We start from the raw sequence: 27,093 nt of genomic DNA on the forward strand, positions 1-27,093 counted from the left end.
TTTTTTGCTCACGTCTTTCATAAATTTCACCATTAGTTCAGTGTCATTGGCCCTCTGCCTCGTAATCAAATGATGCATCTGAGACTGAAAGCTGCATCATGTTGTGAAACATCTGAATCCCTTTTCATTCTTCATAACTTAATATTCCCCCATTTTTTTTGTGGTACACCCCATTTACTGGCTTTGCTGCAGTCATCATTTCTAATATTACATAACATATTAGCCCTGTGTTATGAATGTGTCTTTACTCCATCATTATAAAATGATAGATGTGGATGGATTTTCAGACTTAAAATATATCGAGATGGGCTGGGGTTTTTTAATATACCGATAAAAAGTGATGTCTACTGTGCGTTTGTTATTGGAATCCCCATCAACTTTGGTGTAGACAGACATCAAGACAATGCCAGGTGCAGTGACATGACGAGTCCACAATTTGGAAACAAATTGTGGACTCAAATTTTCTGAGGGTAAAATATTGAGTTCACATGTAAGTCTTGAATTGGTATTGATATTAAGCCAATTATTTTAGGATAATTTTTAAATGGGTGGATTTGCTCATAACGATTTTCGTTCAATTTTGTCTGTTGGCGAATATTTTACAGACCTTTGTTTCTTTAAGTCTTTGTTACTCAAACTTTAAAAAAAAAAAAAAAGACCAAGAGGTTCCAACAGATGGCGCTGACCGCTCTCTCCTCATCCAGAGTTGGTTGAGACTTCAACAGTTGTCATTTAGGTGTTGCACCTCTTGAAGCAGAGCTGTCACCACCAGCGTCATGTTCACAGCAGAAGACCCGTCCTCTGCATCCCCTCCACTCACCTGATTGTTTTGTTTGTTTTTTAACCTGCTGCCCAAATGATTGAATTTTCGTTCAAGTTGTGTTTTTAAAGTGCTTGTGGCCGCCTGTCACCTCGCTTGCAGCCTCTCATCTGCGTCCTCATCTCCAAGATGCACCTGCAGAGGTGAGCGAGGCGGGCGCACACGGAGACATCACCCGGGCTTCTTCCCGAGCGCGTCTTTTTCTCCGGGGGTCCACTCCTTTTGGCTTATCACCCACCCCCCGATGCAATTAACCCAGGAAGACGACTTTGTCAAGGGGGACTCAACGCCGACCACCGCAGCTCTCCAGACCGACGGCAGCGCCGGATCTCCGGCCAAAATGTGCAGTGAATGTTACGTCAATCAGTCGTTTGTGAACGACGACGGGACTGTGAACCACCATAAGCCGCGGTAAGAAGAACAAACACAAAGAAAGTGAGATGGATTGTGAATGAAGTGGATTTGTTTGAAGGGACTAATTTATGCATCCGCGCCAATTATATGTAATACAGTTTGCCACAAAAACTAGTTGATATTGCGCTAAAAATTATATAAAGTGCCAAAGACGTCCCAAATATTAACTGTGCGATTGTCTATCCAACCATAAAACCTTTACAATCAGCACGTTTTGCTTTTTTTTCTTGATTACATGGATGAAAATATGAGTGTTTAATGAGATGTGAGACTTTACCATGCAGTTCGTCATGTTTTCATAAAACCCACATGGGTGTTTTTACAATCACCATCTGTATATGAAATATATCAAAATATGAATTTATATACTGATAACGGAAAATTTCACCATATGTTATAAATGAATCCATCATCCCATTGTGATGTTTCTAATCATTTCATTCCTTCAAGGCAGCTCATGGATCAGTTACACACACTTTAATATCTCGAGCTTAACATCTCAATATTTTGCATCTACATTGTGCCTTTTATTATGGCTCTCAGCCTGCAGATAAAGCCCAACATCATGAAAGATGGGGGAAAAAATTAACAGAAGCCATTGGTTTAGCAACTGATTTATCTGTTTTGTCATTTTAACTGATATTAAAATGAACCAGATATCAGCCTGAAACAGACTGATGATGGTCAGTAACTCTTATCCCTTCATTTTTTTTTCACTTTGAGTAGTTTCATTATGAGTTAGAAGCAAAACTGGCTCTATGATAGAAATGTACATACTGTGTATATTGTATAAACATCCTTTGCTGGTCTGGCTCAGATGAGATTAACTACATATGATGCCAATATCTGCAGGGTAGTGAATGAGTTTTCATGTTGCAGATGAATACATGATGATGTCCTGCTCTGCTTGTTATTGTCTGTTTGTCCAGCTGTCATTACACAGCCAGCTGCAACCAAACAGATGTAGGGGTTAAAGTGTAGTTCTGGTGTTTTCATTTGGCCCTGTGTTCAAGGTCTAAATTATTGATAGGGACTCAAATTATTGGTCTTATATTGACCTTGAATGTTATTAAAGGCAACGGAGTAAAGAGGTTACAAGGGGGCATTTGTCCACTCAAAACAAACAAACAAACTCGTTTTCGCCTCTGAAGAACTCAATTATTAATTTGGCCAAGGAGGTGATGTTTTTGGTGGCATTTGTCTGATTAAAAAGTTTTATCTGGCTGATTTTCATCAGACTTGGTGGAGCGGAAGAGGAGGAGCCATCCACTGTTGAGCATCCCTGTTTGCAGCTTTAATTAGGGTCCAACCCAAATGTGCAAGGGGCCAAAATGGGCCCTGATGATGATGTTCAAGGAACTACATCTCTACATATCATTTATCAACAGATAATCTTTCATAATCATGTTTGAATTTTTTTTTAGTTTTTACCCAACAGCAAGGCAACATTTTCACTATTCCAACTACAACACATTCATTGTACATACAGTTATCTGGGGAGAAGTGGAGTTCAATTTCTGTCTCCCTGCAGCAGCTCGCTTGCTTCAGAGTGACAATTTTCCTTGAAGAAGACTTCAGTTAGGAGCTAGACACACCTTTATCTCTGTAGGGATCTTTTTCATAATGCTGTCGTACCCTTGTGATGTCAGTCTGAGCCTGTCAGTTGAGAAAGCAAGTTGTTTTTTTTGTTGGTTTTTTTTTTTAACAACTGCCCTGACAGCGTTGTTACAGTGTTTCAACTCATGTTGGACGGAGTCTCACGTCGTTTGTGGTGCAATAAATCATTCTGATCCAAAGAGATGGGTAAATATGACCCATGTGTACTATAGTCATCCTTTAATGACACAGTCACCAGAGCTCAATATAGAGATTTTTATTGACTAAAAATGTGATTGCATACTTTTTTCTTAATGCTCCCCTTGAACCTGCAACCTGTTTTTCATTCCTGTCAGTCCACCACACACTTCTTTCTTCTCCTTGTACTTCTTGTCCCATCTCAGCTTTGTGACTTCTCCTCTTTTTCTGTCTTTTTTTTCACTTATGCTCTCTCCCCTCCAGATCCTCTTCAGCACCACTCCAAACTGTCAGCAACAACAGCGGGGTCATATTAGACATTTCCAAACTAAAGATGGAGCAACTGGAGAGTGAGGTGCCTCCACTGCCGCCACGCTTCCGCTTTAGGGACCTGCTGCTCGGGGACCAAAGCTTCCAGAATGATGACAGGTAGGCAGCACTGCACCTGGAGCCGTAAAAATGCAGGAGGAATTGCCCTTAAAATTGTTCTCATGTAGAAGTTTTATTTAAGTATTAAATAGTAATAGACATGTCCAATTACCAGATTCACAGTGGTCGTTTTAAAGTTGAAACAGTTCTTCAATGAATTACTTTTTAAAATTGTCACACATCTATTTTGATCATCAGTTTATCAGTAAGGTTATTTTAATAAAAAAAAATGTTTGATTTCCTGGTGCCATTGCCATTTTTTATAGGACATTTGGGACTATTAACTGATGATGACTGATTTTTTTATTGTTTTTCTTTTTTAGATAGATCAGAATAATTAGTCAAGGTAAAGGATCCTGAAAGCGATAGTTGCAGCTCTTTAACAGTTATTTTGCCTGGAGCGTTCACCTCGTCTTCCCTCTGAAGTCTGAGAATACACATCTCCACACACTCAAGCAGTTTAAAGTGTTCTGGAAGCTGTTAAGGTGCAGATTGAATTCTTTAAAGAGGGAAATAATGCCTGTGCTGCTGACAGTTTAGAGCGCTGTCCACAGTGCTGAAAAAAAAAAAGGTTTCTGAAGCATTTTGTTTGATTCGAAGTTTTCTGTATGTGTTGCGTGTGTACTTGGAATATGTTCTTCAGAAATAACACTGTGACCTAATTCACAGTGAGAATGTGAGTTGAGGTTTCAGTGCCGTGCACATCGCTGCTGTTGACAGGGGAAATGTGTGAATATAATGTGCGTTTTTTATTCTTATGATTACAGCATCAGAAAAGCTTTGAGACTGCAGAGATGTTTGTAATAGTGGATGCATCACTTTGATAAGCAAACTCACAAGTCCTGCCAAGGTTTTCAGAAAAAAAAACATGACCTTTTACCAGCTGTGCTTTCAGCAATCAATGTAACTCCTGCATTTTTAGCTCCTGATTATCTTGTTATTATCATGTTGCTCTTCTCTTTCCATTGGATCGAGTCTTCTGTCTGATGCTTCCGGTCAGATTTTCAGTGGTCGCAGCTGTCGTTGAAATGTCACAGGTCACATCTGTGCAGGGATCAAACAACAGGTCTTCTTGTAAAAAGCAAGAATGAGAAAAAGAATTTCCACGTACACCATAACAGTGAAATATGAGCCTGGGTTCAAGCTCTCTCTCAAACCCACTCCTTATTTGAATGTTTTTTTGTCACATATATTCTTTCTGTCAGCCTGTTTTTAGTTTCAGTTGCAAATTATGAGCTAAACACATTGATTAATGAATGCAGAATAAGAGAATATACCACACATTTTCAGATAGGAGTGACATGTGAGTGTCTTCAAATGTACCTTGTGATATCCACATTGAGTGGCACCACCGGCGTGGGCGAAAGGGTTCAAGTGGAGTGGCCTCTTCCGGTATTTTCACAAGCACTGACTCATGTGAAGGGTCATCTATAAATGACCACTTCAAACTCTTCAAATTTGGCAAAGACAAAAAGGTTGGAGGGATGGGAAGGGCTCAGAGAGAGAGAGAGGAAAAGAGAGTGAAAGATAGAGAGAGAGAAGTGCCTCCTGCATTGTTCTTGATGAGCTCATTTGTCTGCATTTTATCGTTAAAGCAAACTTGTTTTCTTCTGCTGTCACGGACGATAAAACCTCCACATCGAAGTTACAAAGTGAGCTCACGTCTGTTGATGCTCTCTTGTTATGGGAGTAAATTGGAAAATCAGAGAGCATTTGTAGGGCTTCGACTTACTTGTAGAAACACTTAAAGGCACTTAATATCAATATGTTGCAGCGGTTGAGATTCCGCATCCGGTTCACCGCGCCATTGTGCCTGTGAAAAGACAAATCAGTGTTTATCTGCCGCTGATCTATGAGGCCAGTCGTCCAGTTTGTCACAGTCAGTTTTACAGCTTCATCAAGAGAAGCTGTAGTGCTGCTGTAGAGGACCGAGCTGCTGCAGCATCGGGTTATTCCTGTCATAGCAATGTTGCTGTGGCAACAGGCCCGCGCATGAGGGAGAGGGAGGGAGGGAGTGAGAGAGAGAGAGGGAGAGCGATGTATACATTTCTAAAAATATTACAATAAGCACCTCTTTTTTTTAAATAAATTATTAATCACTTTCCGATTTGCCTTTGATTTTCTAATCAGTATATTTGGATTTGTTTGTTTTCCCCAGTAGACTCAGTAATATTTAATCCTCCAAGTGCTGTGTTATTTAAGAGCTGCAGAGAAGCGCGCTGGTCAGTAGTTGACACTCAGCACGACACAGCTACAGGTGTTCTACACGATGGATCCCAACATCATCATTCCAACCTGGGTCAGTCCGACCATGAGCACTTGGAGGTCGGACACTTTTGGTAGTGATGGCGGGCAGAGGTAGGGCCGCATGTTGTGTCAGAGGCACAATGTCCTGAGTCCCCTGGAGTGACTGAATGTTTTTGTTGTTATTTTCAAGTTTGCAGTTTTGTTGCGTTTGTGGACGGAGGGTTGAAGCATGTGTTTGTGTTGATAGAGCACACTCACTGAGAGCCAGAGGAATGCCTGCATGTGGATTTAAAGTGACTCGGAACGGGAAATAATTTGATGCATTTAATTATTTATGCTGCAGTCCCATTTTTAAAGTTAACTACTTGAAATGTCTTATTTTGAGTGACCAGCCATTGTACCTGAAAGATTTTTTAAAATTATTTTTCATAATAGCAGAACGCATCTCATATTCACACTTGAAAAGACGTAACCTTTAATGTCTGACATTTTTGAAATTACATTAACATTTAGTTGTCAGTTCTCAAATAAATGTTGAAACTGATTTCATAGGAGCACTGAATAATAAGGGTACCTTCAATTTTGTTCTTTCAAAGACTGACCACAGTTTCTTAAAAGACCAGCGTGGGCTTTGATTTCTTAGAGCAGAGAAGTCTCAAGCAGAGAGCCTTTTTCCCACTTCTATCGTGACGAAGATTTAGACAACTTGGCTTGTTCTTGTGGTCAAATAATTTAATATTTGCCAACATTTTGGTTCTTTAAGTTACCACAACAGCCACTTACTCCTTCTTCTGTCTGGAGCACTCTTGTCACTCAATTCAGTTCAATTTTGCCTCTTCAAGGTGAAAATTTTAAAAATTCAAAATTTAAGATTTAGTTGTGTCCAATCTGGGCTAATAGATAAACATGACGCTGTAACAGGGAGGGTTCATCTAAAATCAGAATTCCCATACACAGGCAAACAGACTTATGTCGGCGGGTACGGCAAAGAAGTATCCTTTTAAAATCTTCCATAAAGAAAAACCAAGTGGTTCATGTTCATCCTATATTTGTGAGGATTCTCTTCATCTCTTCCTCCGATTGTCTCTGATGCTGATCCATCCATCCTGCACCTAAAGGTCTATGACCTGTTCCTCTGTCTAAATCATTCTCAGCTTCAGGGTTTCCAGTGCCGTGTCTGATAGAGCTAGAATTAGCATTAGTGGTGCTCGCCTAGCCCCAGAGTAACTTTGCTCAGTATGGTGTCGGTTGACTAATTGACGGCCTAATTGGTTCAGCTTAATTCAATGTGGCGCCATTCTCCAACATATAGAGTTCCCTCCATCAACACACAGCTTAGGGTCGGTTTTATCTTCAGCCCAACAGATCTAATCACTTGTTGATGAACACATGGAGACAATAAAAGAGGCCTTGATGCAGTGATTGCACTTTCAGAACTTACTGCGCTACAATTAGTCAGTTTAAACTATCTAATTACTCTCAGAACTGTGCATCTCATTCCCTTGAAATTTAATGTGACACTGCAATATGGCTAATGCTAGAGCCCCTCAGCTGGTAATTGTGTGCTCAACAGGAGCTGATTAAGGGTCATTACTTGCACCGTAGTGTGTGTGTGTGTGTGTGTGTGTGTGTGTGTGTGTGTGTGTGTGTGTGTGTGTTTGTTTGTGTGTGGGCGAATGGGTGAGACACCCAATCTGTTGGACCCTCTTGGGACAACAGTTCTCAGTTGAAGTGTTGTACCTCCAGAGCTCATCTCTGCCCCGCTGCTGACCAGATGTGGCAGCTGTTTTCTCATCTAAATGCAGAGTTTTTTTCCTTGCATTCCTCTCTGGTTGCAAAATTTTGGCATCTACATTCCACATAAGTTGAAAGTGTAAAGTCTTCAGATGTGCTGATGAATCACCAATATCCATACCGAGCAATATTTTCCATGTTGACTGCCGTCAGTAGACACCTCAATAAGATTGGATCCACTGTCGGCTGCAGATGATATTTTTTCTATTCATTTGCAAGAAGTTAAAGGTTGATTATACATTTGTTTGATAGAATTTGAGCTCATTTAAAGATCATGTGATGAAAAACAGTTCTGAAGATGTTGTCATTTCTGTGGCACTCACAGGACAATAAATAACAACAACAACAAAAATGCACACATTCACAAATACCAATGGTATCAGCATTGGCTATCAGCTAAATTGTCATTATAATTTCACAATCGGTGAATCCCTTATAAAGTTATATAATGTGTACACAAATGGAACAATTGCATGCAGGTGATTTGTCAGCCTCCTGTCAGTTTCCAGGATCATGATATTGATACTTTACAGAATCTACTGAGCATGTCCAAAAAAGACCAAATATGGAAAATAAATAAACAAATGAAATAAAATGCATGTTTAGTATTCACAGGATTTACCAACATGCCAGTAACTCTTATGTTTTAATCTTCAAAAGAAAACATTTAGCTTAAGGTCAGGAAAAGATCATTGGTTTGAGTTGAAGTTCAGGCCGTGTGACTTTTGCTGTGATATAAGATGACAAACTCGCTGCTATAAGTGTCAAATGTTATTTTTTAATGTTTTTATTCGCAGTTACAAATGTCAAGGATTCATACGATTGTGAAATTCTTGGAAAAGTCATAATTTACCATTTTTATTTTAACCATGACCTCTGCAAATCAGATCCATCCATCCATCATCTATACCACTTATCTGTTAAGGGTCGCTGGGTGGGGGGGAGCCTATCCTAGCTGACATTGGGTGAGAGGCGGGGTTCACCCTGGATGGGTCACCAGTCCGTCACAGGGCCATCAGGAGCAATTAGGGGTTCAGTATCTTTCTCAAGGATACTTGGACATGGTCACCGGGGGAAGTGAGAATCAAACCAGTGACTCTTCGGTTGCTAGACGGCCACTCTACCTCTGAGCCATGTCGCCCAACATACAGATGATCAGTTTTATTTGATATATTTAATTTTAAGCGGGGTTACAATTATGCCTGATTAAATGTCAATTAACTGTTCAACAGGATTGGGAACATACTGCAACGTTCCCATCCTGTGGCAGCTATATTGGATTATTGCACTCATTTTCATGCATTAATGGATGACATTTTATTGATTCACTTGTGATTGCTGAGGGGTGATTGAATGACGGTGTGAGCATGTAGTCAACTGACCATGTCTAATATTAAGGATATTTTTGGTGATTATTGCCCCAGGAACAACTACTCATTTGCACTTTTGGTTGAAGCTTCATGTCCTACAGTGACCCTGACAATTAGGAACAAAATCTGAGTTGGATAATTACCTAATCATCCTCAGGCAGATGATTAGAAAAGCAACATTATGAATATTCATGTTGTGGATAATCTGACACTTAAAAACCATCTGTGTGTCTCTTTCTGTTTATGTTGCTCATGTTTATGACAATCTCTCTTCTCCTCTTCCTTTTTTAGGGTGCAGATTGAGTTCTACGTGAATGAAAACACCTTCAAGGAGCGTCTGAAGCTTTTCTTTATCAAAAACCAAAGATCAAGCAAGTGATCTTCTTTTCACACCCCTTGACATTTTAAGTGTCCATTTAAGGAACGCACCACAGAAGCAATGTTCTGTTTTATGAGACCCAGTGGCGTGTAGAGGGCCAGAACAGCACAGGAGAGTTGCACTTCTTTTTTTTCTTTTTTTTGCCAAGAAACTACAGCTTTAAAGAGAATACAGACTGTGTACTTCCTGAAAATGTAAAAACAGGCACCTATACTCATGATTTTGCTCATAAGTTTGAACTATAAGTCTCATTGTTGCTGTTTTGCATTCAGGTTTGTCCAATCCATTTCATTAACAGGTCCTTCTCTCGCCTTTAGGCCTCAGAATTCGTGTGTTCAACTTCTCCCTGAAGCTGCTCACCTGTCTGCTGTACATCATCAGAGTGGTGACGGACAACCCCGGTCAGAGCGCCGCCATCAACCACAGCACGGGCCAGCAAAATGCTGCCAGTGGCAACAACAAATGGTTTGCTCAGTGTTTGATGGGATACGTAACACTGTACATATAACATGATCCTGCTCCTTTTCCTTACTTTCATCTTTATTCTTCAGCATCGACTGCCAGTGGAACGGATCAGTGCAGGACAGAGAAATTAACTGGTGAGCATCAGAAAATGAGTTTTCTTGTTAGCAGGAGCAAATTGTTAGAAAATGATTACGTAGCTTAGTCATCTTTTCTCATTTCCTCCACTCAGGTTATTACTTAACCTGGCATGAGATCAGCATTTGAGTTATTCGGTCTCAGTTTCATATCAGTTGACTGACAGCTGATGTTATACAGGCAGATCATAATGATTTTGCACTCTGATGTAGATGATATTAATTTGAAATGTAATAAAGTTTTATTATGTGTTCTTTCTGTCAGGGAGTTGATTTTCTGGGTGGACAGGAAGGTTCCTGTCTGGGCCATTCAAGTGAGTCGGAACAGAATAAAAACGTTATTCAGGCAAAAACAGGTTCCAAAATACCTAAACGGATATCTGTGGTTTTGGGGCTCAGGATTAGATGATGAAATATTTCACCTAATCTAAATCACAATTTCTTGACCATTTAAACCAGAAATTGTTGATAGCTGTTGACTGGTTTGGGCTTTGAGATATTTCAGGCAGATCTGCAACCTCCCTGCACTGTAGATAAACCGACATTTACTACCATCGTCCAGAAATTCCACTGTAAAACAAAACACTGTGGTGTCTTGGTCAGTAACAGTAGCGAGAAATAGTTAAACGTTAAAGTCATTCACTGAGCAGAAGTGGGGACGACGCAGGTGAGCTTCACATTTTATTTTGCTGTCATTTAATGACGTTTTCTGAAGGGAGTTTGGATAAAATCTTGCCTTTCTCTGTTGACAACATAGGCGATCATACATTAGAAAACATCGGTTAACTGTGATATGAACAAAAACGAAAACACAGCAGGTTGAATTCTCATGAAATTGTATTTAAATGATCATTGTGATGTATCCAACACATGAGCTCCTCTCAATGTCCTCTTTTGCTTTTCTTAGGTTATTGTGGCCATCATTAGCTTCCTGGAAACAATGCTACTGATGTATCTGAGCTACAAGGTGAGACACACACATCTACACAATTCATACATTCCGAACAATTAGTCACACACAGTCTGAGTGATTGAAAAAACATTAATGGTGTAATTAGTCCAAGTCATTTGTCTGGGTTACATTAGGAATAGACAGTAATTACAGGATGTGGTAGAAGTGAAGGATTAAGTGGTTGTGGTAAGTGACAGAAGACACACTTGACTATTGTGAGCTTAGTTAAAAAAAACTTTTTTTTTTTTTTTTAATTTTTGTACTTTCAGGGGAACATTTGGGAGCAGATATTTCAGGTGTCCTTTCTTCTGGAGATGATTAACACAGTTCCCTTCATAATTACGGTAAAAGCATGGCAACCTGGTGAAGTGCTCAGTGTCGTTCTGATAGATCGTACACAGATGGATGACATGCCAACTGTACCAAAATAAAGCCCAAAAAAATAAGAGCCATTTGGGACATAGCTGCTGATTTACTTGCTTTTAGGTTATATTTCTATTTTTTTCTTGATGTTTTATTGTATGATCATCAATGAAAACTTGAAAACAGTAACACGTTTCTTCCTCAGATCTTCTGGCCTTCGATAAGAAACATCTTCATTCCTGTGTTTCTCAACTGCTGGCTGGCTAAATGTGCTTTGGAGAACATGATCGTAAGTCAAAAGCATTAATAGTTTCAGCTAATCAAGATTTTAATGACTTTATAAGGGCAGTGTGCTGGTAGTCTTCCAGGTATTCACACTCACAGTCAGTAGCACTGCTGCTATGATTCACACCAGCCTCCTCTACACAACATTCACCTGTGTTGTTCTGCTCTGTTTGTGAGCCTCCTGCAGGGTTCCTGCTGTGGGGGGTCCTTTCTGCATTTTATCGTATTGCTCTTTAGCTTGTGCTGTATTGCTGCAGCGCCTACTGTCTACTGATTCTCAACAGACCAGACATTAACAACCATATTTTCTTTAACACGTTGTGACAACAAAAGAACTTTAGAGCTTTTAGCTTGAGATGAATTTTTATATTGTCATAGAACGATGTCCACAGAGCAATCCAGAGGACCAACTCAGCCATGTTCAACCAGGTCCTCATCCTGATCTGCACCCTGCTCTGCTTAGTCTTCACTGGGTGAGCCTCCTTCATCAAAGATCCTTTTAACTGGTTAAATCTGTCATTCAAGGAAATGAGACTGAATGGTGGTGTTCAATAATTCATCTCAGCTCTTGTGGTTTGTTTTCAAGAAGAGTTTCACAATTGTCAGGTGGCCAAACAAACACTAAAAAAGGTTTTGCATGCTGCTATTATCATGGTTCATTCATATTTATGCTCGTCATTAACAATTCATAGTTTTCTTCAATACAGGTGATGGGCAGATTGACTCATGATCAAAAAAAAGATTTAAATGTTTATCCAAGCTAGCAAGAGCCGAATAAGTCAAATCAAGCGTGTGTCTATGCTCTTCCTCTGTTCACTCACTTTGGCTTGTATGTTTCTAATGCATCACAGCCTGGACTCTAGAACATAAAAAAACGTTTGAGAGTCATTCAAAAAATGTGGTACAGTCATTAAGTTTGCTTACTTTGTGTCTATTTGTATGCATCCATCTAATGTACACAGCACATGTGGAATCCAGCACCTGGAGCGAGCAGGAAAGAACCTCTCCCTGTTCAATTCTTTCTACTTCTGCATCGTCACCTTCTCCACAGTGGGCTTTGGAGACGTCACGCCACGCATCTGGCCATCCCAGCTGCTGGTAGTCATCATGATCTGTGTGGCCCTGGTGGTTCTACCTCTTCAGGTGAGAGGATTCTGAAACACTCACCTTGAAATATATTTTTGAATTGTGACTTCTGGTTCCAGCTGCTTGTCATGTGTTAGTTTGAGGAGCTGATGTACCTGTGGATGGAGAGACAGAAGTCTGGAGGGAATTACAGCCGCCATCGAGCCCAGACGGAGAAACATGTTGTGCTGTGTGTCAGCGCACTCAAAATAGACCTGCTCATGGATTTTCTCAATGAATTCTACGCCCATCCCAGACTGCAGGTACAATGTAGAGAAACTGTTTGTACTGCGCACAAGAAAATACATGATATTATTTTTATTATTCCCCGAGTTAGCTGTACATATAATCAATGCTAATATGGGTGACGTGTTCTCTGACAGGATTACTACGTAGTGATCCTGTGCCCAAGTGAGATGGACCTCCAGGTGCGGAGGGTGCTGCAGATTCCGCTGTGGTCTCAAAGGGTCATCTATCTCCAAGGATCTGTCCTCAAAGACCAGGACCTGCTGAGAGCTAAGTAAGTAAATGATCTCTGAAAAAAAAGTCATGATTCTGTGTTCTGGTCTGGGTGCTGTTCTCCTGTTGAACTTTCATCTATCACCAGCATAAGGTATTGTTTGTTGTTTAGTGACATTTTTGCATAACCACCAAATGGATTTCCACAGTGTGTAGAGGTTGAAGCCTTTGACTGTTGCTTAAATCATGAATTTAGAGGAATTATGTCTGCTGTTTTGGAACAGATTTATTTGAAAATTGGTACAGACGTTCATGTTCACCTCAGGATGAATTCTAATAACTTTGGTGATCCCTGAGGTTTTTGAGCTGATGGTGACAGTTGAACGGTTTATGTCCAACTCAGCTAGTTAAAGATGGAAGGACGGATGTGTCTAACTGTTATTCTCAATATTCCTCGGCCTTCCGAATGGCTGATCTGCTGATCTTGGCGATTCCATGGTTTCCTTTCCTCCTTCCTTTGATTCTTCTTTTTAATCCTCATCATTACTGGCTGCACATCTTTGTCTCAAACACTCCTGCAAGTGAATTCTATGCATTGCAGCACACATAAACGATCACATCTTAAACCATGAAGCTACTGTACCATCAGCAGGGTTGGAAGTGTCTTTCCATTCTTTAATTTCTCACATTGCTACTGGGCTATTGTGTGGCAGACAACAGTGTAATTATTCCTTCATGCTGTAACCATTTCTTCTGAGACTCGCTTGATAAATGGAGTACTTTCTTTGAGGAACATGATCTTATGAGTAACTCATTCAGAGAGTAATTTTGAGTCCTGTAAGTTTCATGAACGACTCTAGATTCGATGAAGGAATTTCAGTTCTCATGTATTTGTGTCATAATAATCCTGTCGCTGGTTTGATTAAATCAGGTTTATTTTTTGCAGGTCTTTTCATGAGATGTTGGCTGGATCTGCTCTAAAAACATAATGTCTTCTGCCTCTGCACTCTGGTAACAAGTCTCATGAAAACTGGAGGGGTAATTTTTGCATCATCCAGCTGAAAAAAGAAACCAACAGATGCAGATCTCCCTTGGCAGGAAATGTAGACACCATATTTGGAGCTTTTCGTCTTTTTTTTTTGTAATTTGTTTGCTGTGACTCCCCTGGCTATGGAACGGTGTTGTTAGATTGTACGGGTATCCCTCTAGACATGAGAGAGAAAAGGCAAAACATATCAAATAAAACTTAACAGACTGTAAAGCCCTGCCTAATGTGGGCTGTCTATCACGTTTAGGTCTGCAGTGAACACACAGAACTCAATTCAGGAAGTACAAAAAACTTTTAGCAAAAAATAAATAAATAAATAAAAATGAATGACACCCCAAAGGAATAATATAATTTAAGTAGATTGCAGAAATCCACTGTATACATTTGGCAGGTTTTTGATAGAGTGATTAGAAATAGAGGACTTGGTGTCGTGCTTGCATCCTGACAACATTTCCAATCCTCCCACGCCTGTTTTGGATTCTGCACTCTCCTAGCTGTGTTAATCATATGCAAAACAGTTCCACTTTCATCTTGCTGTATGGAACATTTCAGGTTGATCTTTGTGTTTCTGTCTATATGAAGCCAAAGTCAAAGAGACTGAAGACTTATCAGCGGATGTTGTTTGCTGTTTGGTGGAAGGATTTTCCCGTTTTGAAGTCATTTGTTTTTGCGTTCCATGTTCTTTCATGTCCTTTATTGTCATATTATTTCAAATATTTCTCGCCGCAGAATGGATGATGCAGAGGCTTGTTTTATTCTAAGCAGTCGCAACGAGGTGGATCGCATGGCAGCGGTAAGAATAACAACAATTAATCAATCACTTCTTGTATAGGTCAGGTGTGAGTTGAAATTGTTTTGTGGGTTGAGAGAAACTCGGGTCATAAATACTGTCAGTCACAAAGATGATTACTAATTAATTCAAATTAGAAAAAGCATAATTACACTGTCTCCCCGCAGGACCACCAGACCATCCTGAGAGCCTGGGCGGTGAAGGATTTTGCTCCCAATTGCCCACTTTATGTCCAAATACTCAAACCTGAAAATAAGTTCCATGTTAAATTTGCAGGTGAGAGTTTGTAGACTTTCAGTGAAATAATCTTATATTCTTCAGGACCTGTTATTAGAGGTCTAGTACTGATAATGTTCACTGTCACATGTTGCTTTGAACAAAAGCAGACCTTTTTTTTTTTTCTTTCAGAGTAGTAACAGAGCATTTAGAGTCTAATAATTTCTTTATGAGATGTTCGAGACCAAAAACAAAGCAGTAGGAACATTCATTTGCTGAACAAAAACACAACTCCAAATTAATAATGATGCTGCTTCATAAACCGGGTAATAAATACTTCATTATTCAGCATACATATCTAGAAGATGGTTTAAATGATATGCCAATATTGTATTCACAAGTTGTTTCCTCTTCCCTCAAGCGGCCAAAAAAATACTGTTGACTTAAGTTAACTCAGCAATGCAGCCCTAGCTTGTTCCGATCAGCTGCAATTTGTACCTTTGATAAGCAGGAATATAACTGTTCCTCCAGCATTTGCTTTTCACTGTTAAAGTGCCCTTTTTTTGAGTAAGACATGAACTTCAACAATTCTAATGGTTTCATTTGTTCCTTTTTCAGATCATGTTGTGTGTGAAGAAGAGTTCAAGTATGCCATGTTGGCGCTAAACTGCGTGTGTCCTGCAACCTCCACCCTGGTTACGCTCCTCGTACATACCTCCCGTGGACGGTCAGTCATCTTACACAACTTGGGGCCTCCTCTGGCTCTTTTGTATTTTTCCTGGATATGATCAAAAAGATCAACTTTTTTTTTTCTCATGACAAGTACATTGTGGGACACAACAGGAAGTAAAGTGAACGGATTAACCAGACAGTGAACACGCAGCACCTAAATTGATTTTTTTTTTTTTTTTTAGGATGTTTTCTCTGTAAAACAGTATGAAAAGCTCTCTGGTGGTAGAAAATGTTTTTCACAGCATGCAAACAGATCACTTCTAAAAGCTGATGTCAGTGGCTGAGGGAAGCAGTGTTACACTGAAATCAATGGATGAAGCACTTGCTGTGTTCCTGCCGACTCTCTTTGAATTTTGGTGTGCAGGTGTGCAGGTTTTCAGATTGCAGAAAGTTGAGTTACAAAAAAAAAGGTCTATGAATGCATAGTACTATCATCTGTCTGTTTATTACACAAACTGTAATGTGTATACGGTTGCATGTGTGGGCGTCTTTGAGTGAATAAAATAAAATTCAGGGACATGCAGCTCACTGTTGATGTTCAGTGAAAAAATGGAAAAAGAGACCAGTCGATAAAGAGGATGAGCACTTTGTTTTGCCTTTTATTTTGATGTATGGAAGCCACAGAGTCTGAAATCCTAAAGTTGTTCTGAGTAGCTCTGGTAGCTCATTAAACTCAGAAGTGCTCCGACAATTATTGTAATAATCAGAATTCATTACAAGGGTATACTGACTGACAAATGGAGCTGCCTGCCTTCATCAACCTGTAGATCAACCTTGAGAGGTTGGAGAAATGTGGAGATAGAGCCAATAAGTGATCATCTTTTCTTTTTTTTTTGCTTCACTGACAACAAAGGCATTTGTGTGCGTCATAAAATTGATGATCAATCAAAATTGATTTTATACTCTTTAAGATCTACCATCACTGATCTACCAATCTGTATTTGTTGTAGAGAAGGACAACAGTCTCCTGAGCAGTGGCAGAGGATGTACGGCTGTTGCTCCGGCAACGAGGTCTACCACATCCGACTGTGTGACAGCAAGTTCTTTGGAGAGTATAATGGCAAAAGCTTCACATATGCCTCTTTTCATGCTCACAAGAAGTAAGTTGACATGTAAGCTAAAGCAACCCTTTCAGATGCTGAAAATACACCAAAAACATTCAAAGGAGGTTTTTCATGCTTGGCTTGATTCTCTGCGTTCTGGTATCATATAGTCAAGTGCTGCTGCAGGTAATTTGATACAGATAAATACTACAAGTATTGTCTCACTCAGGGGAGGATTCCCGAAAACCTTGGTGTTCACTTTTAGCTAACATTGCACATTATTTAACGGGTAAAGAGTCTCAAATGTCTTACATATAAATGTGCTGGCAGCAGCATATGGCACAGAGAGATGAGACAACCTCTGCAAAATCATTTGATTTGACTTTTATCAGATTAAAAACACTTTTTTATGCATATATTGTGAACAATATATGTATTTAATGCCCAAGAATGTTGAACTCTTTTGTTCAATTTTGTGTTTCCACCTAAAATGTCAGTTTACAAACTCTCAAATGTAACATCTGATATAATCCAAGTCTTTTATATCAAGCTATGTGCTCAACACTTCACACGCAGCCCAAAAAATGCACTTCAGTTCAGTTGGACCAGTTGAACTCATCCATGCATGTTCACAGCCTCCACTAACTTCAGGCTAATTACACTGTGTACAGCTGAGTCAGCAAGAGTTCATGTGGGGGGGGCACATCTTCATGAGCTCAAGACAGCTAACTTTGAGAACTTGGAAGGCAAAAAACTCAAGTAGGGTGAAGAAATGCTTTAAATTTGAGGATACAGATCTGTTTGCTTTAACTATCTGTTAATGGCAGGTTTGTGTTACCCAGGTATGGAGTGTGTTTGATTGGGATAAAGAGGGAAGACAACAAGAGCATTCTGCTGAATCCTGGTCCACGCCACATCATGGCTGCCACAGACACCTGCTACTACATCAACATCACAAAGGAGGAAAACTCAGCCTTTATCTTCAACCAGGAAGAGAGGAAGGGCCGCACCTTTGGAGGAATCTATGATGGACCCTCACAGCTTCCTGTGCACAGCATCATTGCTAGCATGGGTGAGAGAGGTTGTAGAATGTTATAACCTGCTCTTGCTGCTGAAAGAGTGAGCTGATGATGTTCAAGGAAGCCGATTCTCACATGAATGTGTTTTACAGGTACGGTTGCCATGGATCTTCAGAATAACAGTCCACCGGACGTCTCAGGTGGTAAACTGATCCCTCCTACAGTTAACGGCACAGGGAGCCGTCGGCCGAGCATTGCTCCAGTTCAAGAGATTGCAGACTCTTCCTCAATCCTGCCATGTGACCTCCTCAGTGACCAATCAGAAGATGACTCAGTCTTCATAGATGAGAAAGGACACTCGCCCACAGAGTAAGAAGATCATTCCTACGTATGTTGCAGTGGTTTATATTTAAAGATCCTCAACTGTGACCATTAATATTGGGTGAAAACCTGTATCTTTATAGTACACACGGTGAACAATCACCAAAAATATTAGTGATAAAGTTTAAAAAAAAATCCTACTCATGCATACAGATAAATAAATGTAACTCAGGTAGATTTCTACTTCCACCAAGAAGGTAACATTTTCAGTGCTGCTGTCTCTGTTTTACGGATCCCAAGTCCTAAAATGTCTTCTGCCCATGCAACACACTTCCACCAAGTTTGGTGACATTCAGACTCACTCCTGTGCAATTCGACCAACCACTGTTACTTATTAATAAAGTAGAATGGGGACAGCAAATTACATTTTTTTCACTGAAAAGAAATTTACAACCATTTTGGCAGTTATATGTTGCCTTCAAATGTGTCATTTTTGTCTTTGTTGCCAGGTATGTCAAAGGTTATCCCCCTAATTCGCCATATATCGGAAGCTCGCCCACCTTGTGCCATCTGTTGGTTGAGAAAGCACCATTTTGCTGCTTACGACTTGACCAGGTGGGCAGTCCTTGTCCCTTCACCTTAGTCACTCTTACTTCTGCCCCCATCATTCCTTCCCTCCTTCTTCTGTCCTTCACTTCATAAAAGCAAACCTAAAATACCTGTCTTTTTTTCTCCCCTCTCTGTGCAGGGCTGCAGGCACAACAGTTTTGAAGATGCAAAAGCATATGGTTTTAAAAACAAGCTCATCATTGTGTCTGCTGAGACTGCAGGAAATGGTCTTTACAACTTTATAGTGCCTCTCAGAGCTTATTACAGACCCAGGAAGGAACTCAACCCCATTGTTTTACTGCTGGATAATCCGTGAGTTCACCTTAACACACTGGTTCTTTATCTATTGCTCACTCTCTCACGCTGGGAAACATAATGCATGCTGAAAGCTCACGTCAGCAAAGCTCTTTAGGACAAGCTGTGGAGGTGGGACTCCATTGTCACTAATGATGTTAGGTCACCACTTGCAGTGACGGTGTTATGAGTGACAAAGAAAATAAAAACACTAGGATCCAGACAGTAACCATAGCAACTTGCTTTGCCTTGAGCCTGAATTAACTATATTACTACAAGGGGAGAAAAAGATGGAGACATTTGGAGGAAAATAAACTATCATCGACAGCCATGATATGTCCCCTTTCAGCCCCCACATGTGTGCTCTCAGAGCTCATAGAAACAAACCGAGAACAATAAACTCTCCCGTCATGAAGCTTGCTCTCTCTCCCGTGCTTTTGCTGAATATGAACACCCACGCACTTGGATACGTAATTCAAGCATGACAGCCTTGGGTCTCTAGTCAGCAGGACTGGGCAGATGCACACAGTAATGTTCTGTGGGGGGCTGGCGGTTGAGGAAAGGCAGTAATGGAGCGACTAAATCTCTCTTTTAAATCACCATCCCTCTGTGTAAAGACACTAACTGGGGAGTTGAACTATTTTCTATTGCACATCATCACATGGTCACAAATTCCAATGGCTATTTTCACTGTATTGAGCGTTAAGATTGTCACCTGTTATGACTTAAGTTGAAAAAATCATAGGTAGTGTAATTTATGTGGAGAACCACTCAGTAAGACTCATTTTATTTGCTGTATACTTTATTTTTCTATGTCCAAATATCCTATTTTATTTTGTCCTTGTTGATTCATGATAAAAAGGCATCCTTTTAATAAATTCCATTTACAAATAGGTTAATATCAGATCAGTTGGCTTGGCCATATAGAATAAGAAGACAGGTTGAGAGTGTGATGTCGATTCTATGACCAGCTGATTCTATCACTTGGTAACTGAACACAGTCTGAATGTCTGTACACAGGTGTTAGCTTAGCTTCTGGCGGGTTTGATTTATAAACACTGATGACAGATTCATCAGACCATACTTGCAAGCTACGTCTAGTAGTCATGTTTTGGTTGACTGTAAATGATTGATTAACTGGCTATGTGTTAGCCAACATTAGCATTTGCTGCACACTGCACAAAAGCTTCACAGTACCATTCACCTGTGTGTACTATGTCCCTGGGCAGGGTAGAAGGTCTTATGGTTATAAAATAGTAATGTTAAAACAGTAGTAAGTCCTGATAGAGGTCACTGGTGGGAGGTGAGCAGTTGGGTTTAAAATCAATTTCCCTGCAGGTGTTAATATTAAAGTCATGCAATTAATTACTGTGGTTTACTTTAGCTTTAGATTAAAAAAAAACATAAAACAATCCATGTTATTGCATGTAGTCAAACATTAAAAAAATATATAAATTTGTCAGCAGCATACTTCAACAGTGAGACACATTCAAGTGATAAGAAACAGAGAGAAGCATATGGACTTATTTTGAGAACTATTAATTGTCTAAGGTAAGGTGCTGCTTTTTATGTTTTATGGATCCTAAAATGTAATGGGTTCTTCTTGAGCCCATGCAACACCCTTCCACCATGATTGGTGACATTCAGAGTCACTCCTGTGCAATATGACCAACAACTGTGACTTATTGATAAAGTAGAATGGGGACTTTTTAATAGTGTCAACAACAAAAAAAAAGGGGTTTTCACTTTCTTACAGCACATTACCTTTTTTATTTTTTTTATTGAATAGAAATTGCAACCATTCTGGCAGTTATATTTTTCCTGCAAATGTGTCATTTTTGTCTTTGTTGCAAGGTGTGAAAGGTTATCCCCCTAACTTGTCTTACAGACACAAGCAAGTATATTTGATAAGAGATTTTGTGTGTGTATAGCTAGCTCAGTGTTTTAACATTAAAATGTATTTTCTTACTAAGTAGGGCAGGGTGTTGGCAAGAACCCCATGATAAGACACATATCAAAATGCATGGCTCATAGTACTGTTTTATCATGATATATTACCATATATACAGTTTTGAGAGAATGTGATCTATATTTAGCTATATTGATTTAATCTGAGTGATATATTGTCTGGTTTCAAGTCCGTTTGGAATATAAAACTAAGTTCTTTATATTATGTTTCCTGCAGGCCAGATAATCACTTTCTTGAGGCCATCTGCTGTTTTCCTATGGTCTACTACATGGCTGGGACCATCGACAAGTAAGACTTTTATAACAGCTGCATTTCATTGTGATGTTATTATGTTGCCATTAAGTTAATTTCTCTCTGATCTTTAATTGGATATGCCATATGTTCCAGACTGACTGGTGTCTGCTCCTGTTATGATCATTGTTGCTTGTGTGTGTGTGTGTATTTCAGTCTGGACAGCCTGCTGCAGTGTGGGATTATATATGCTGATAATTTAGTTGTCGTGGATAAAGAGAGCACAATGAGTGCAGAGGAGGACTACATGGCTGATGCCAAAACTATTGTGAATGTACAGACAATGTTCAGGTAATTCAATAGATTTGATCAAGCTGTGCATATAGTTTTATTCATGAGTTTATCAGTCTGACATTTCATATTTCTTAAACTGTATTGGAAACAGTATCTGTGCAACAGCAATGGAGCAAAAATTTGAATTTGGTATTAAATTGTGATATTGAGTCTCACCCTTGTGGCTCTTGTATTCATCACTTTCTTGAATGCGAAACCTTGGCTCTCATTCCAGGTTGTTTCCCAGCCTCAGTATCATCACAGAGCTTACTCATCCATCTAACATGAGATTCATGCAGTTCCGAGCCAAAGACTGCTATTCACTGGCACTCTCCAAGCTGGAGAAGGTAATACATACATGATACTATTCAATATGGACATGAATAATTAAGAGGTGAAGATATCGACATTACACTTTCTGTAGATGTTTAAAAATAAAGCCAGTCTTGACGCTATTAGAAAAAAGCATCAGGAATTTTGTTGACTCTTGCCATGTCTCCTGACTCTCCCCCACAGAAAGAGCGTGATAAAGGCTCCAACTTGGCGTTCATGTTTCGCCTACCCTTCGCTGCTGGCAGAGTGTTCAGTATCAGCATGTTGGATACCCTGCTGTACCAGGTTAGTGCACACCTACAGCCAAGTAGCTTGCCTCAGATGACTCTTTTTAATCACGGGTGAAAGGAATAAAAGGGTCTTGCAGCAAAGAAAGAGAGCAGCATCGTCTTCACAAAGCAAAAGGGCCCTCTTGTGGTCACTCAGGGATCTTCACTTTCTTTATGCCCACTGTAGCTGTGCGGTACAAAGGTATATTTAATGTTGTTGTTGTTTTTTCTGTGATTCCATTTCAGTCTTTTGTGAAGGACTACATGATCCTTATTGCAAGGCTGCTACTGGGACTGGACACCACTCCAGGATCTGGATACCTCTGTGCTGTGAGTTAGATAGAAAGAAATAGTTTGACATCATAGCCATGTGCCATATTCACCAAATCAAGAACGAGCATCCATTTATCTTTGTTTCAGATGAAAGTGACAGAAGGAGATCTATGGATTAGTACTTACGGCAGACTCTTCCAGAAGCTCTGCTCCTCTAGTGCTGAGATTCCCATCGGGATTTATCGGACAGAATCACATATTTTCTCCACATCTGAGGTGAGAGCAATGTAAATGTTTTTATTACTAGAGCAGCATATTAACATACATGTTTTATTAGCGTACTAATATAATTGTTTCCTCATAAGTATTATTTTTGTCTTGTTTTTCATGTATTTATTGTTGTTGCCCTGAGAGCAGGACGCTGCAATTCAGGAAAACAAAAAAAAATAAACCCATCCATCCATTTTCTTCCGCTTATCCTGTTAAGGGTCGCAGGGGGGTTGAGCCTATCCCAGCAGGCTTCGGGCAACAGGTGGGGTTCACCCTGGACGGGTCACCAGTCCATTGCAGGGCCAACACATAAAGACAGACAACCATTCACACTCACACCCATGCCTACGGTCAATTTAGAGTATCAATCAGCCTCGTCCCCTCTTGATATCTGTGGAAGTGGGAGGTGAGAGGAAGCCGGAGTACCGGAGAGAACCCATGCAGGCACAGGGAGAACATGCAGACTCACACAGAAAGATCCCGTGCCCGAGCCGGGACTCAAACCCAGAACCTTCTTGCTGTGAGGCCATAGTGCTGACCACTGCACCACCATGTCGCCCTATAATAAACCCAACACAAGCAAATTAAAAGAAAACAACTTCATAAATGATTCTGGCACATGGGCAACAGTTACAAAAAACATTACAGAAACACTGCTTTCAGGGGGCACATAAAAGTAATGAACACGTCTGGATATGCTTGTTTTATTTAATTATTTTGGGCATCCCAGTGTAGCTATAACCCTGAGATGCTTACAGTTAGCCAGCTGTTGATGGAGACCTGATTTCCATATGCTGAGAGGTCTTATGACGAACTGTGGTAATAAAGTAAAAGAATTAAAATGTAAATCAAGTGTATCCAGACATGTTCATTACTTTTGTGTGCTTTGGATACACCTCTGTTGTTGCTAATGAAATTTGCAGCTTGTTAAACCAATGATGTTTTCTTAATTTGCACGTACTGTCTTCAAACAGTACCTCACCCAAAATGTGTATTTTGCCTTGCAAGTACCCACAAATAGGTTTCTCAGGACTCGCTAAGACATTTTTTTCTCCTCCTTTACTTTGTGACACCAGAATGCAAGAAGAGCCAACCACATACTGCATTTAACTTGAAGCAAATGAAGACAGCAAAACTTTGCATAACTGTCGATTTGCATACTCTCAAGGTTATCGTTAGGTATAATCCACCTATTCTTTATCCTGCTGTATACTCAGTAGTCCACAAACGCATTGATTTGAGGAAGAAGTCACTTTGGTGCTTCCTGGTAGACACTATCACATGAATGAGTGTTCAACTGTAGGCACCAGCTGGTTGTCACTGCAGTGAACAAGCGCTGAACAGAAAGTGAAAACTCTTCGTCAATAAGGTGACTTTTTCTCCTCTAGTCTCAAGTGTCTGTCAGTGTTGATGAATGCGAGGACACTAAGGACAACAGGGGTGACGAGTCTCGCAGCAACGAGCAATCAGATCACCCCCTGCTCAGGAAGAAGAGCATGCAGTGGGCTCGGCGTCTGAGTAAGAAAAGCGTCAGATGGCAGGGGGTGAGCCGGGACTCGAGCAAGGACCATGCCCAGCGCATTGCTCAGCAACGCCTCAACCTCTACCGACGCTCTGAAAGGGAAGAGCTGTCTGAGCTGGTCCGCAACCGCATGAGACATCTGGGCCTTCCCACCTCTGGATATGGTGAGAACAGACACATCTTTATCTTCTAGAACACACCCAGATGAGCACTTAGAACTACTGTCCCAACTGTCATGTCTGCTTAAAGGTTTGTCTTTTTCTTTTCTCACTGCTGGTAATAGAAGACTTAAGTAATCTAACAGCCAGTGATGTCATGAACAGAGTCAATCTGGGATACCTACAAGGTGAGCAAACTGACATCATGGTCTGACAGCATCATCCCTGACCTCTCTCTCTGTTTAACCACATGTGATATTTGTGTTCCAGATGAGCAGAACGATCACCAGAACACCCTGTCCTACGTCCTGATTAACCCTTCACCTGACACCCGGCTGGAGCTCAATGACATTGTGTAAGCATCGTGTATTCATTATTATACTGTTTCTATTCAAGGTCATTTATGGAGATTTGAATTCCGCCCATACAGACTGTAGACTGTATAAACCAAGCTGACGTGGCTTCCGAGCATGAGGCGACTCCACTGGTTGCATTAGGATGACTCTATAGAAGTCTATGAGAAAATGTGTGCTGTGTCACGTCTTCTTCTGTACAGCCTTATGTTCATTTTGGAAACTGTGGTCATGTTTCGAGTAAAATAGCCGCAACACTCAGTCTTTCATCCAGAGCAACAAGCGAGGAGAAGTGTTCAGCCTCTTCATTCCTATAGGAACAATGCAATTTTGTTTTGGTAAATAAATTCATTAGCCTTTCAAATCTGTCAGATTTTGACATGACGGAGAGACAATCCTTCAGTTTACACATTTATTAGCTCTCTTGATTATTGAGAGCTCTTTGTGGTGTTGTGTAATGGTGCTTGTCTCAGTTCTTCATCTCCCATGCTCCTCCTTATCTCAGGTACTTGATTCGTTCAGACCCTCTTGCTCACGTCCCGGAGGAGTTTCCTGTCCACAGCAGCAGTCTGAAGGAGAGACACGAGTCCAGCGCAGACACCAGAGAAGACACCCCGCTCTGATACCCTCCTGAGCATCACTGGTACCTTTCCCTCTTAACACCTTCTTCTTCTCCTTCTTCCCTGGAGGACTGGTTGTTTCTTCACAAGTTCAGTCTAAAAGGAGACCATAAGCGCTCTCCAACTTAGTTGTAGGAACCAGCCACTTGGGAGCTCCCCCAAGAACTACTTTCCCTTTTGGGCCTTTTTTTCCCGTTTTTATTCACGCCCTAAATAAAAAAGTATGTCAACCAACAGTAGATGTAAGCCATGCGATTCACAGTTTGTTTAAAATGGTGATTTCCTGAGCTGCATCACCTTTCAAACCAATCAAAAAATATTCAAGTCAGTCAAGGTTCTTATTGTGTCGAGACAGTACTCAGGAAGGTTCCTTCAATCTGGGTTCCTACAACTACCATAAGAGTGTACTTTCTCCAACAATTTTCAGGAACTATGAAAAAGTTCCTCCTGTCCAAAAGCCCTGTTTGTACTGTGATGTTCCAGAACTACAGTCTATTACTGTATTGTTTTTGAGTGCCTACTGTTCGGCAGATGACATTTGATGTCATCTGTGACATTTTCATCGTCCTGCCACAGACCCTGTGTGCCATATATTCAAAACTCCCTCAGAAAAGGAACCAGGGACACACTCGTTGTAAATGAAATGGGTGTTTGTATTTGCAGTGTCCCCTTTGGTTTGGCTCCGTCTGATTCACTGAACAAGATAATTAAGCTACGCTTTTCATTGTCATCACGACCTCCTGGTTTTCAGGTTGAATTGATTTTGCTCCGTCTCTTTTGGGCTGTAGCTCCATCAGAATTGAGAGGTTAGCTTAGTTCAGGTTTTATCTGATTTCAATGGCTGGAGAGTGGAACAGAACCAAAAACCACACGCACAAACTGTATTCTACATTTCCTACATACCAAACTATTTCCCACTTATCATATTCAAACTGTTAGTCAAATAATAATGCGTGTTTTAAAGCTTTCAAAGCTTATTTTTGTAGCTGAAGAATAGAAGTCTTTATTCAGTGGTGTAGAGGTCCTAGTTAGTAGGTACTAACAATGATAGTTGATATATTTGCTGCAGTACATTTCTTAGGCTCAATGATGTTCAACTTTTTAAACAGACGATGCCACATGTCCAGTATTGTGCCATAAAGATTTGATTTGTTCTATATTTGTCTTAAAACACTGTTCCGTGACAGAATTTGCTCGTTGATTCCACAGTTACATATTTCTATGATGTTATATCTTGTACAGAATAATTCTATTTCTGACTTCATACATATTTAAATGTTAAAATATTTGTACTTAAGTATAATTTTATTTTGATCTGCACATTAAAATACTAAATGACCAAAAAAATGGCTAATAATTAAGTCATAAATGTTGCTATATGTGTTTTGCAAATAAAGTTAAGGCAACTTTGTTTTGTCTTATTTTTTTAAAAAACCACAGAAGGGTTCTTAACTCAAGCAGCACTCCTCCAAGGCCAGTATTACAATTTTGTTACATAGAAATTATGAACATATGTCTGGAAATTGAACATGAACAAAAATGTCTTTTTAACAGAAAAATAATTAAAAATGTAAAGAAAAAAAGCCGTATCTGTTATGAATAAAGTTTCCCGTGGATCTGCACCATTCTGGGGCAACAGTGCAGCTTCTTACAAACTGTC

The 27,093-nt window shown here is 40.1% G+C and overlaps 1 protein-coding gene across 4 annotated transcripts; it reads left to right on the forward strand.

Moving 5' to 3' along the window:
* The first annotated feature begins 750 nt into the window (after window positions 1–750).
* On the forward strand, window positions 751–27,022 carry kcnt1a (potassium sodium-activated channel subfamily T member 1a). 4 transcript variants are annotated; one of them, XM_086188137.1, is made up of 31 exons: window positions 751–1,231; window positions 3,293–3,457; window positions 9,160–9,239; window positions 9,565–9,712; window positions 9,799–9,846; window positions 10,112–10,160; window positions 10,754–10,813; window positions 11,068–11,142; window positions 11,367–11,450; window positions 11,825–11,919; window positions 12,409–12,589; window positions 12,670–12,834; window positions 12,955–13,091; window positions 14,808–14,871; window positions 15,036–15,144; window positions 15,703–15,811; window positions 16,767–16,916; window positions 17,702–17,931; window positions 18,031–18,247; window positions 18,709–18,814; window positions 18,948–19,120; window positions 21,288–21,359; window positions 21,519–21,653; window positions 21,871–21,982; window positions 22,152–22,253; window positions 22,484–22,567; window positions 22,658–22,786; window positions 24,169–24,466; window positions 24,586–24,648; window positions 24,731–24,815; window positions 25,319–27,022. In XM_086188137.1, the coding sequence occupies exons 1-31, from the start codon at window positions 1,065–1,067 to the stop codon at window positions 25,434–25,436; spliced, it is 3,810 nt and encodes a 1,269-aa protein (XP_086044263.1). In that variant the 5' UTR covers window positions 751–1,064; the 3' UTR covers window positions 25,437–27,022. The 4 variants fall into 4 exon arrangements, with proteins under 4 accessions (XP_086044263.1, XP_086044264.1, XP_086044265.1 ...); XM_086188138.1 differs by having other exon boundaries at window positions 24,589–24,648; XM_086188139.1 differs by having other exon boundaries at window positions 11,068–11,094.
* The last annotated feature ends 71 nt before the right edge of the window (window positions 27,023–27,093 follow it).

Source organism: Aulostomus chinensis, chromosome 19, assembly GCF_037954235.1.
Source record: "Aulostomus chinensis isolate RoL2024-O1b breed Wild chromosome 19, RoL_Achi_v1.0, whole genome shotgun sequence".
NCBI classification, from domain to species: domain Eukaryota; kingdom Metazoa; phylum Chordata; class Actinopteri; order Syngnathiformes; family Aulostomidae; genus Aulostomus; species Aulostomus chinensis.

Excerpts from the sequence above, each read along its gene's own strand:
- kcnt1a (XM_086188137.1), top strand. The coding sequence starts at position 1,065 with ATGCAATTAACCCAGGAAGACGACTTTGTCAAGGGGGACTCAACGCCG. Across the intron at positions 15,145-15,702 it reads GTTCCATGTTAAATTTGCAG|ATCATGTTGTGTGTGAAGAA; the intron begins GTGAGAGTTTGT and ends TTCCTTTTTCAG. Across the intron at positions 18,248-18,708 it reads AAAGGACACTCGCCCACAGA|GTATGTCAAAGGTTATCCCC; the intron begins GTAAGAAGATCA and ends CTTTGTTGCCAG.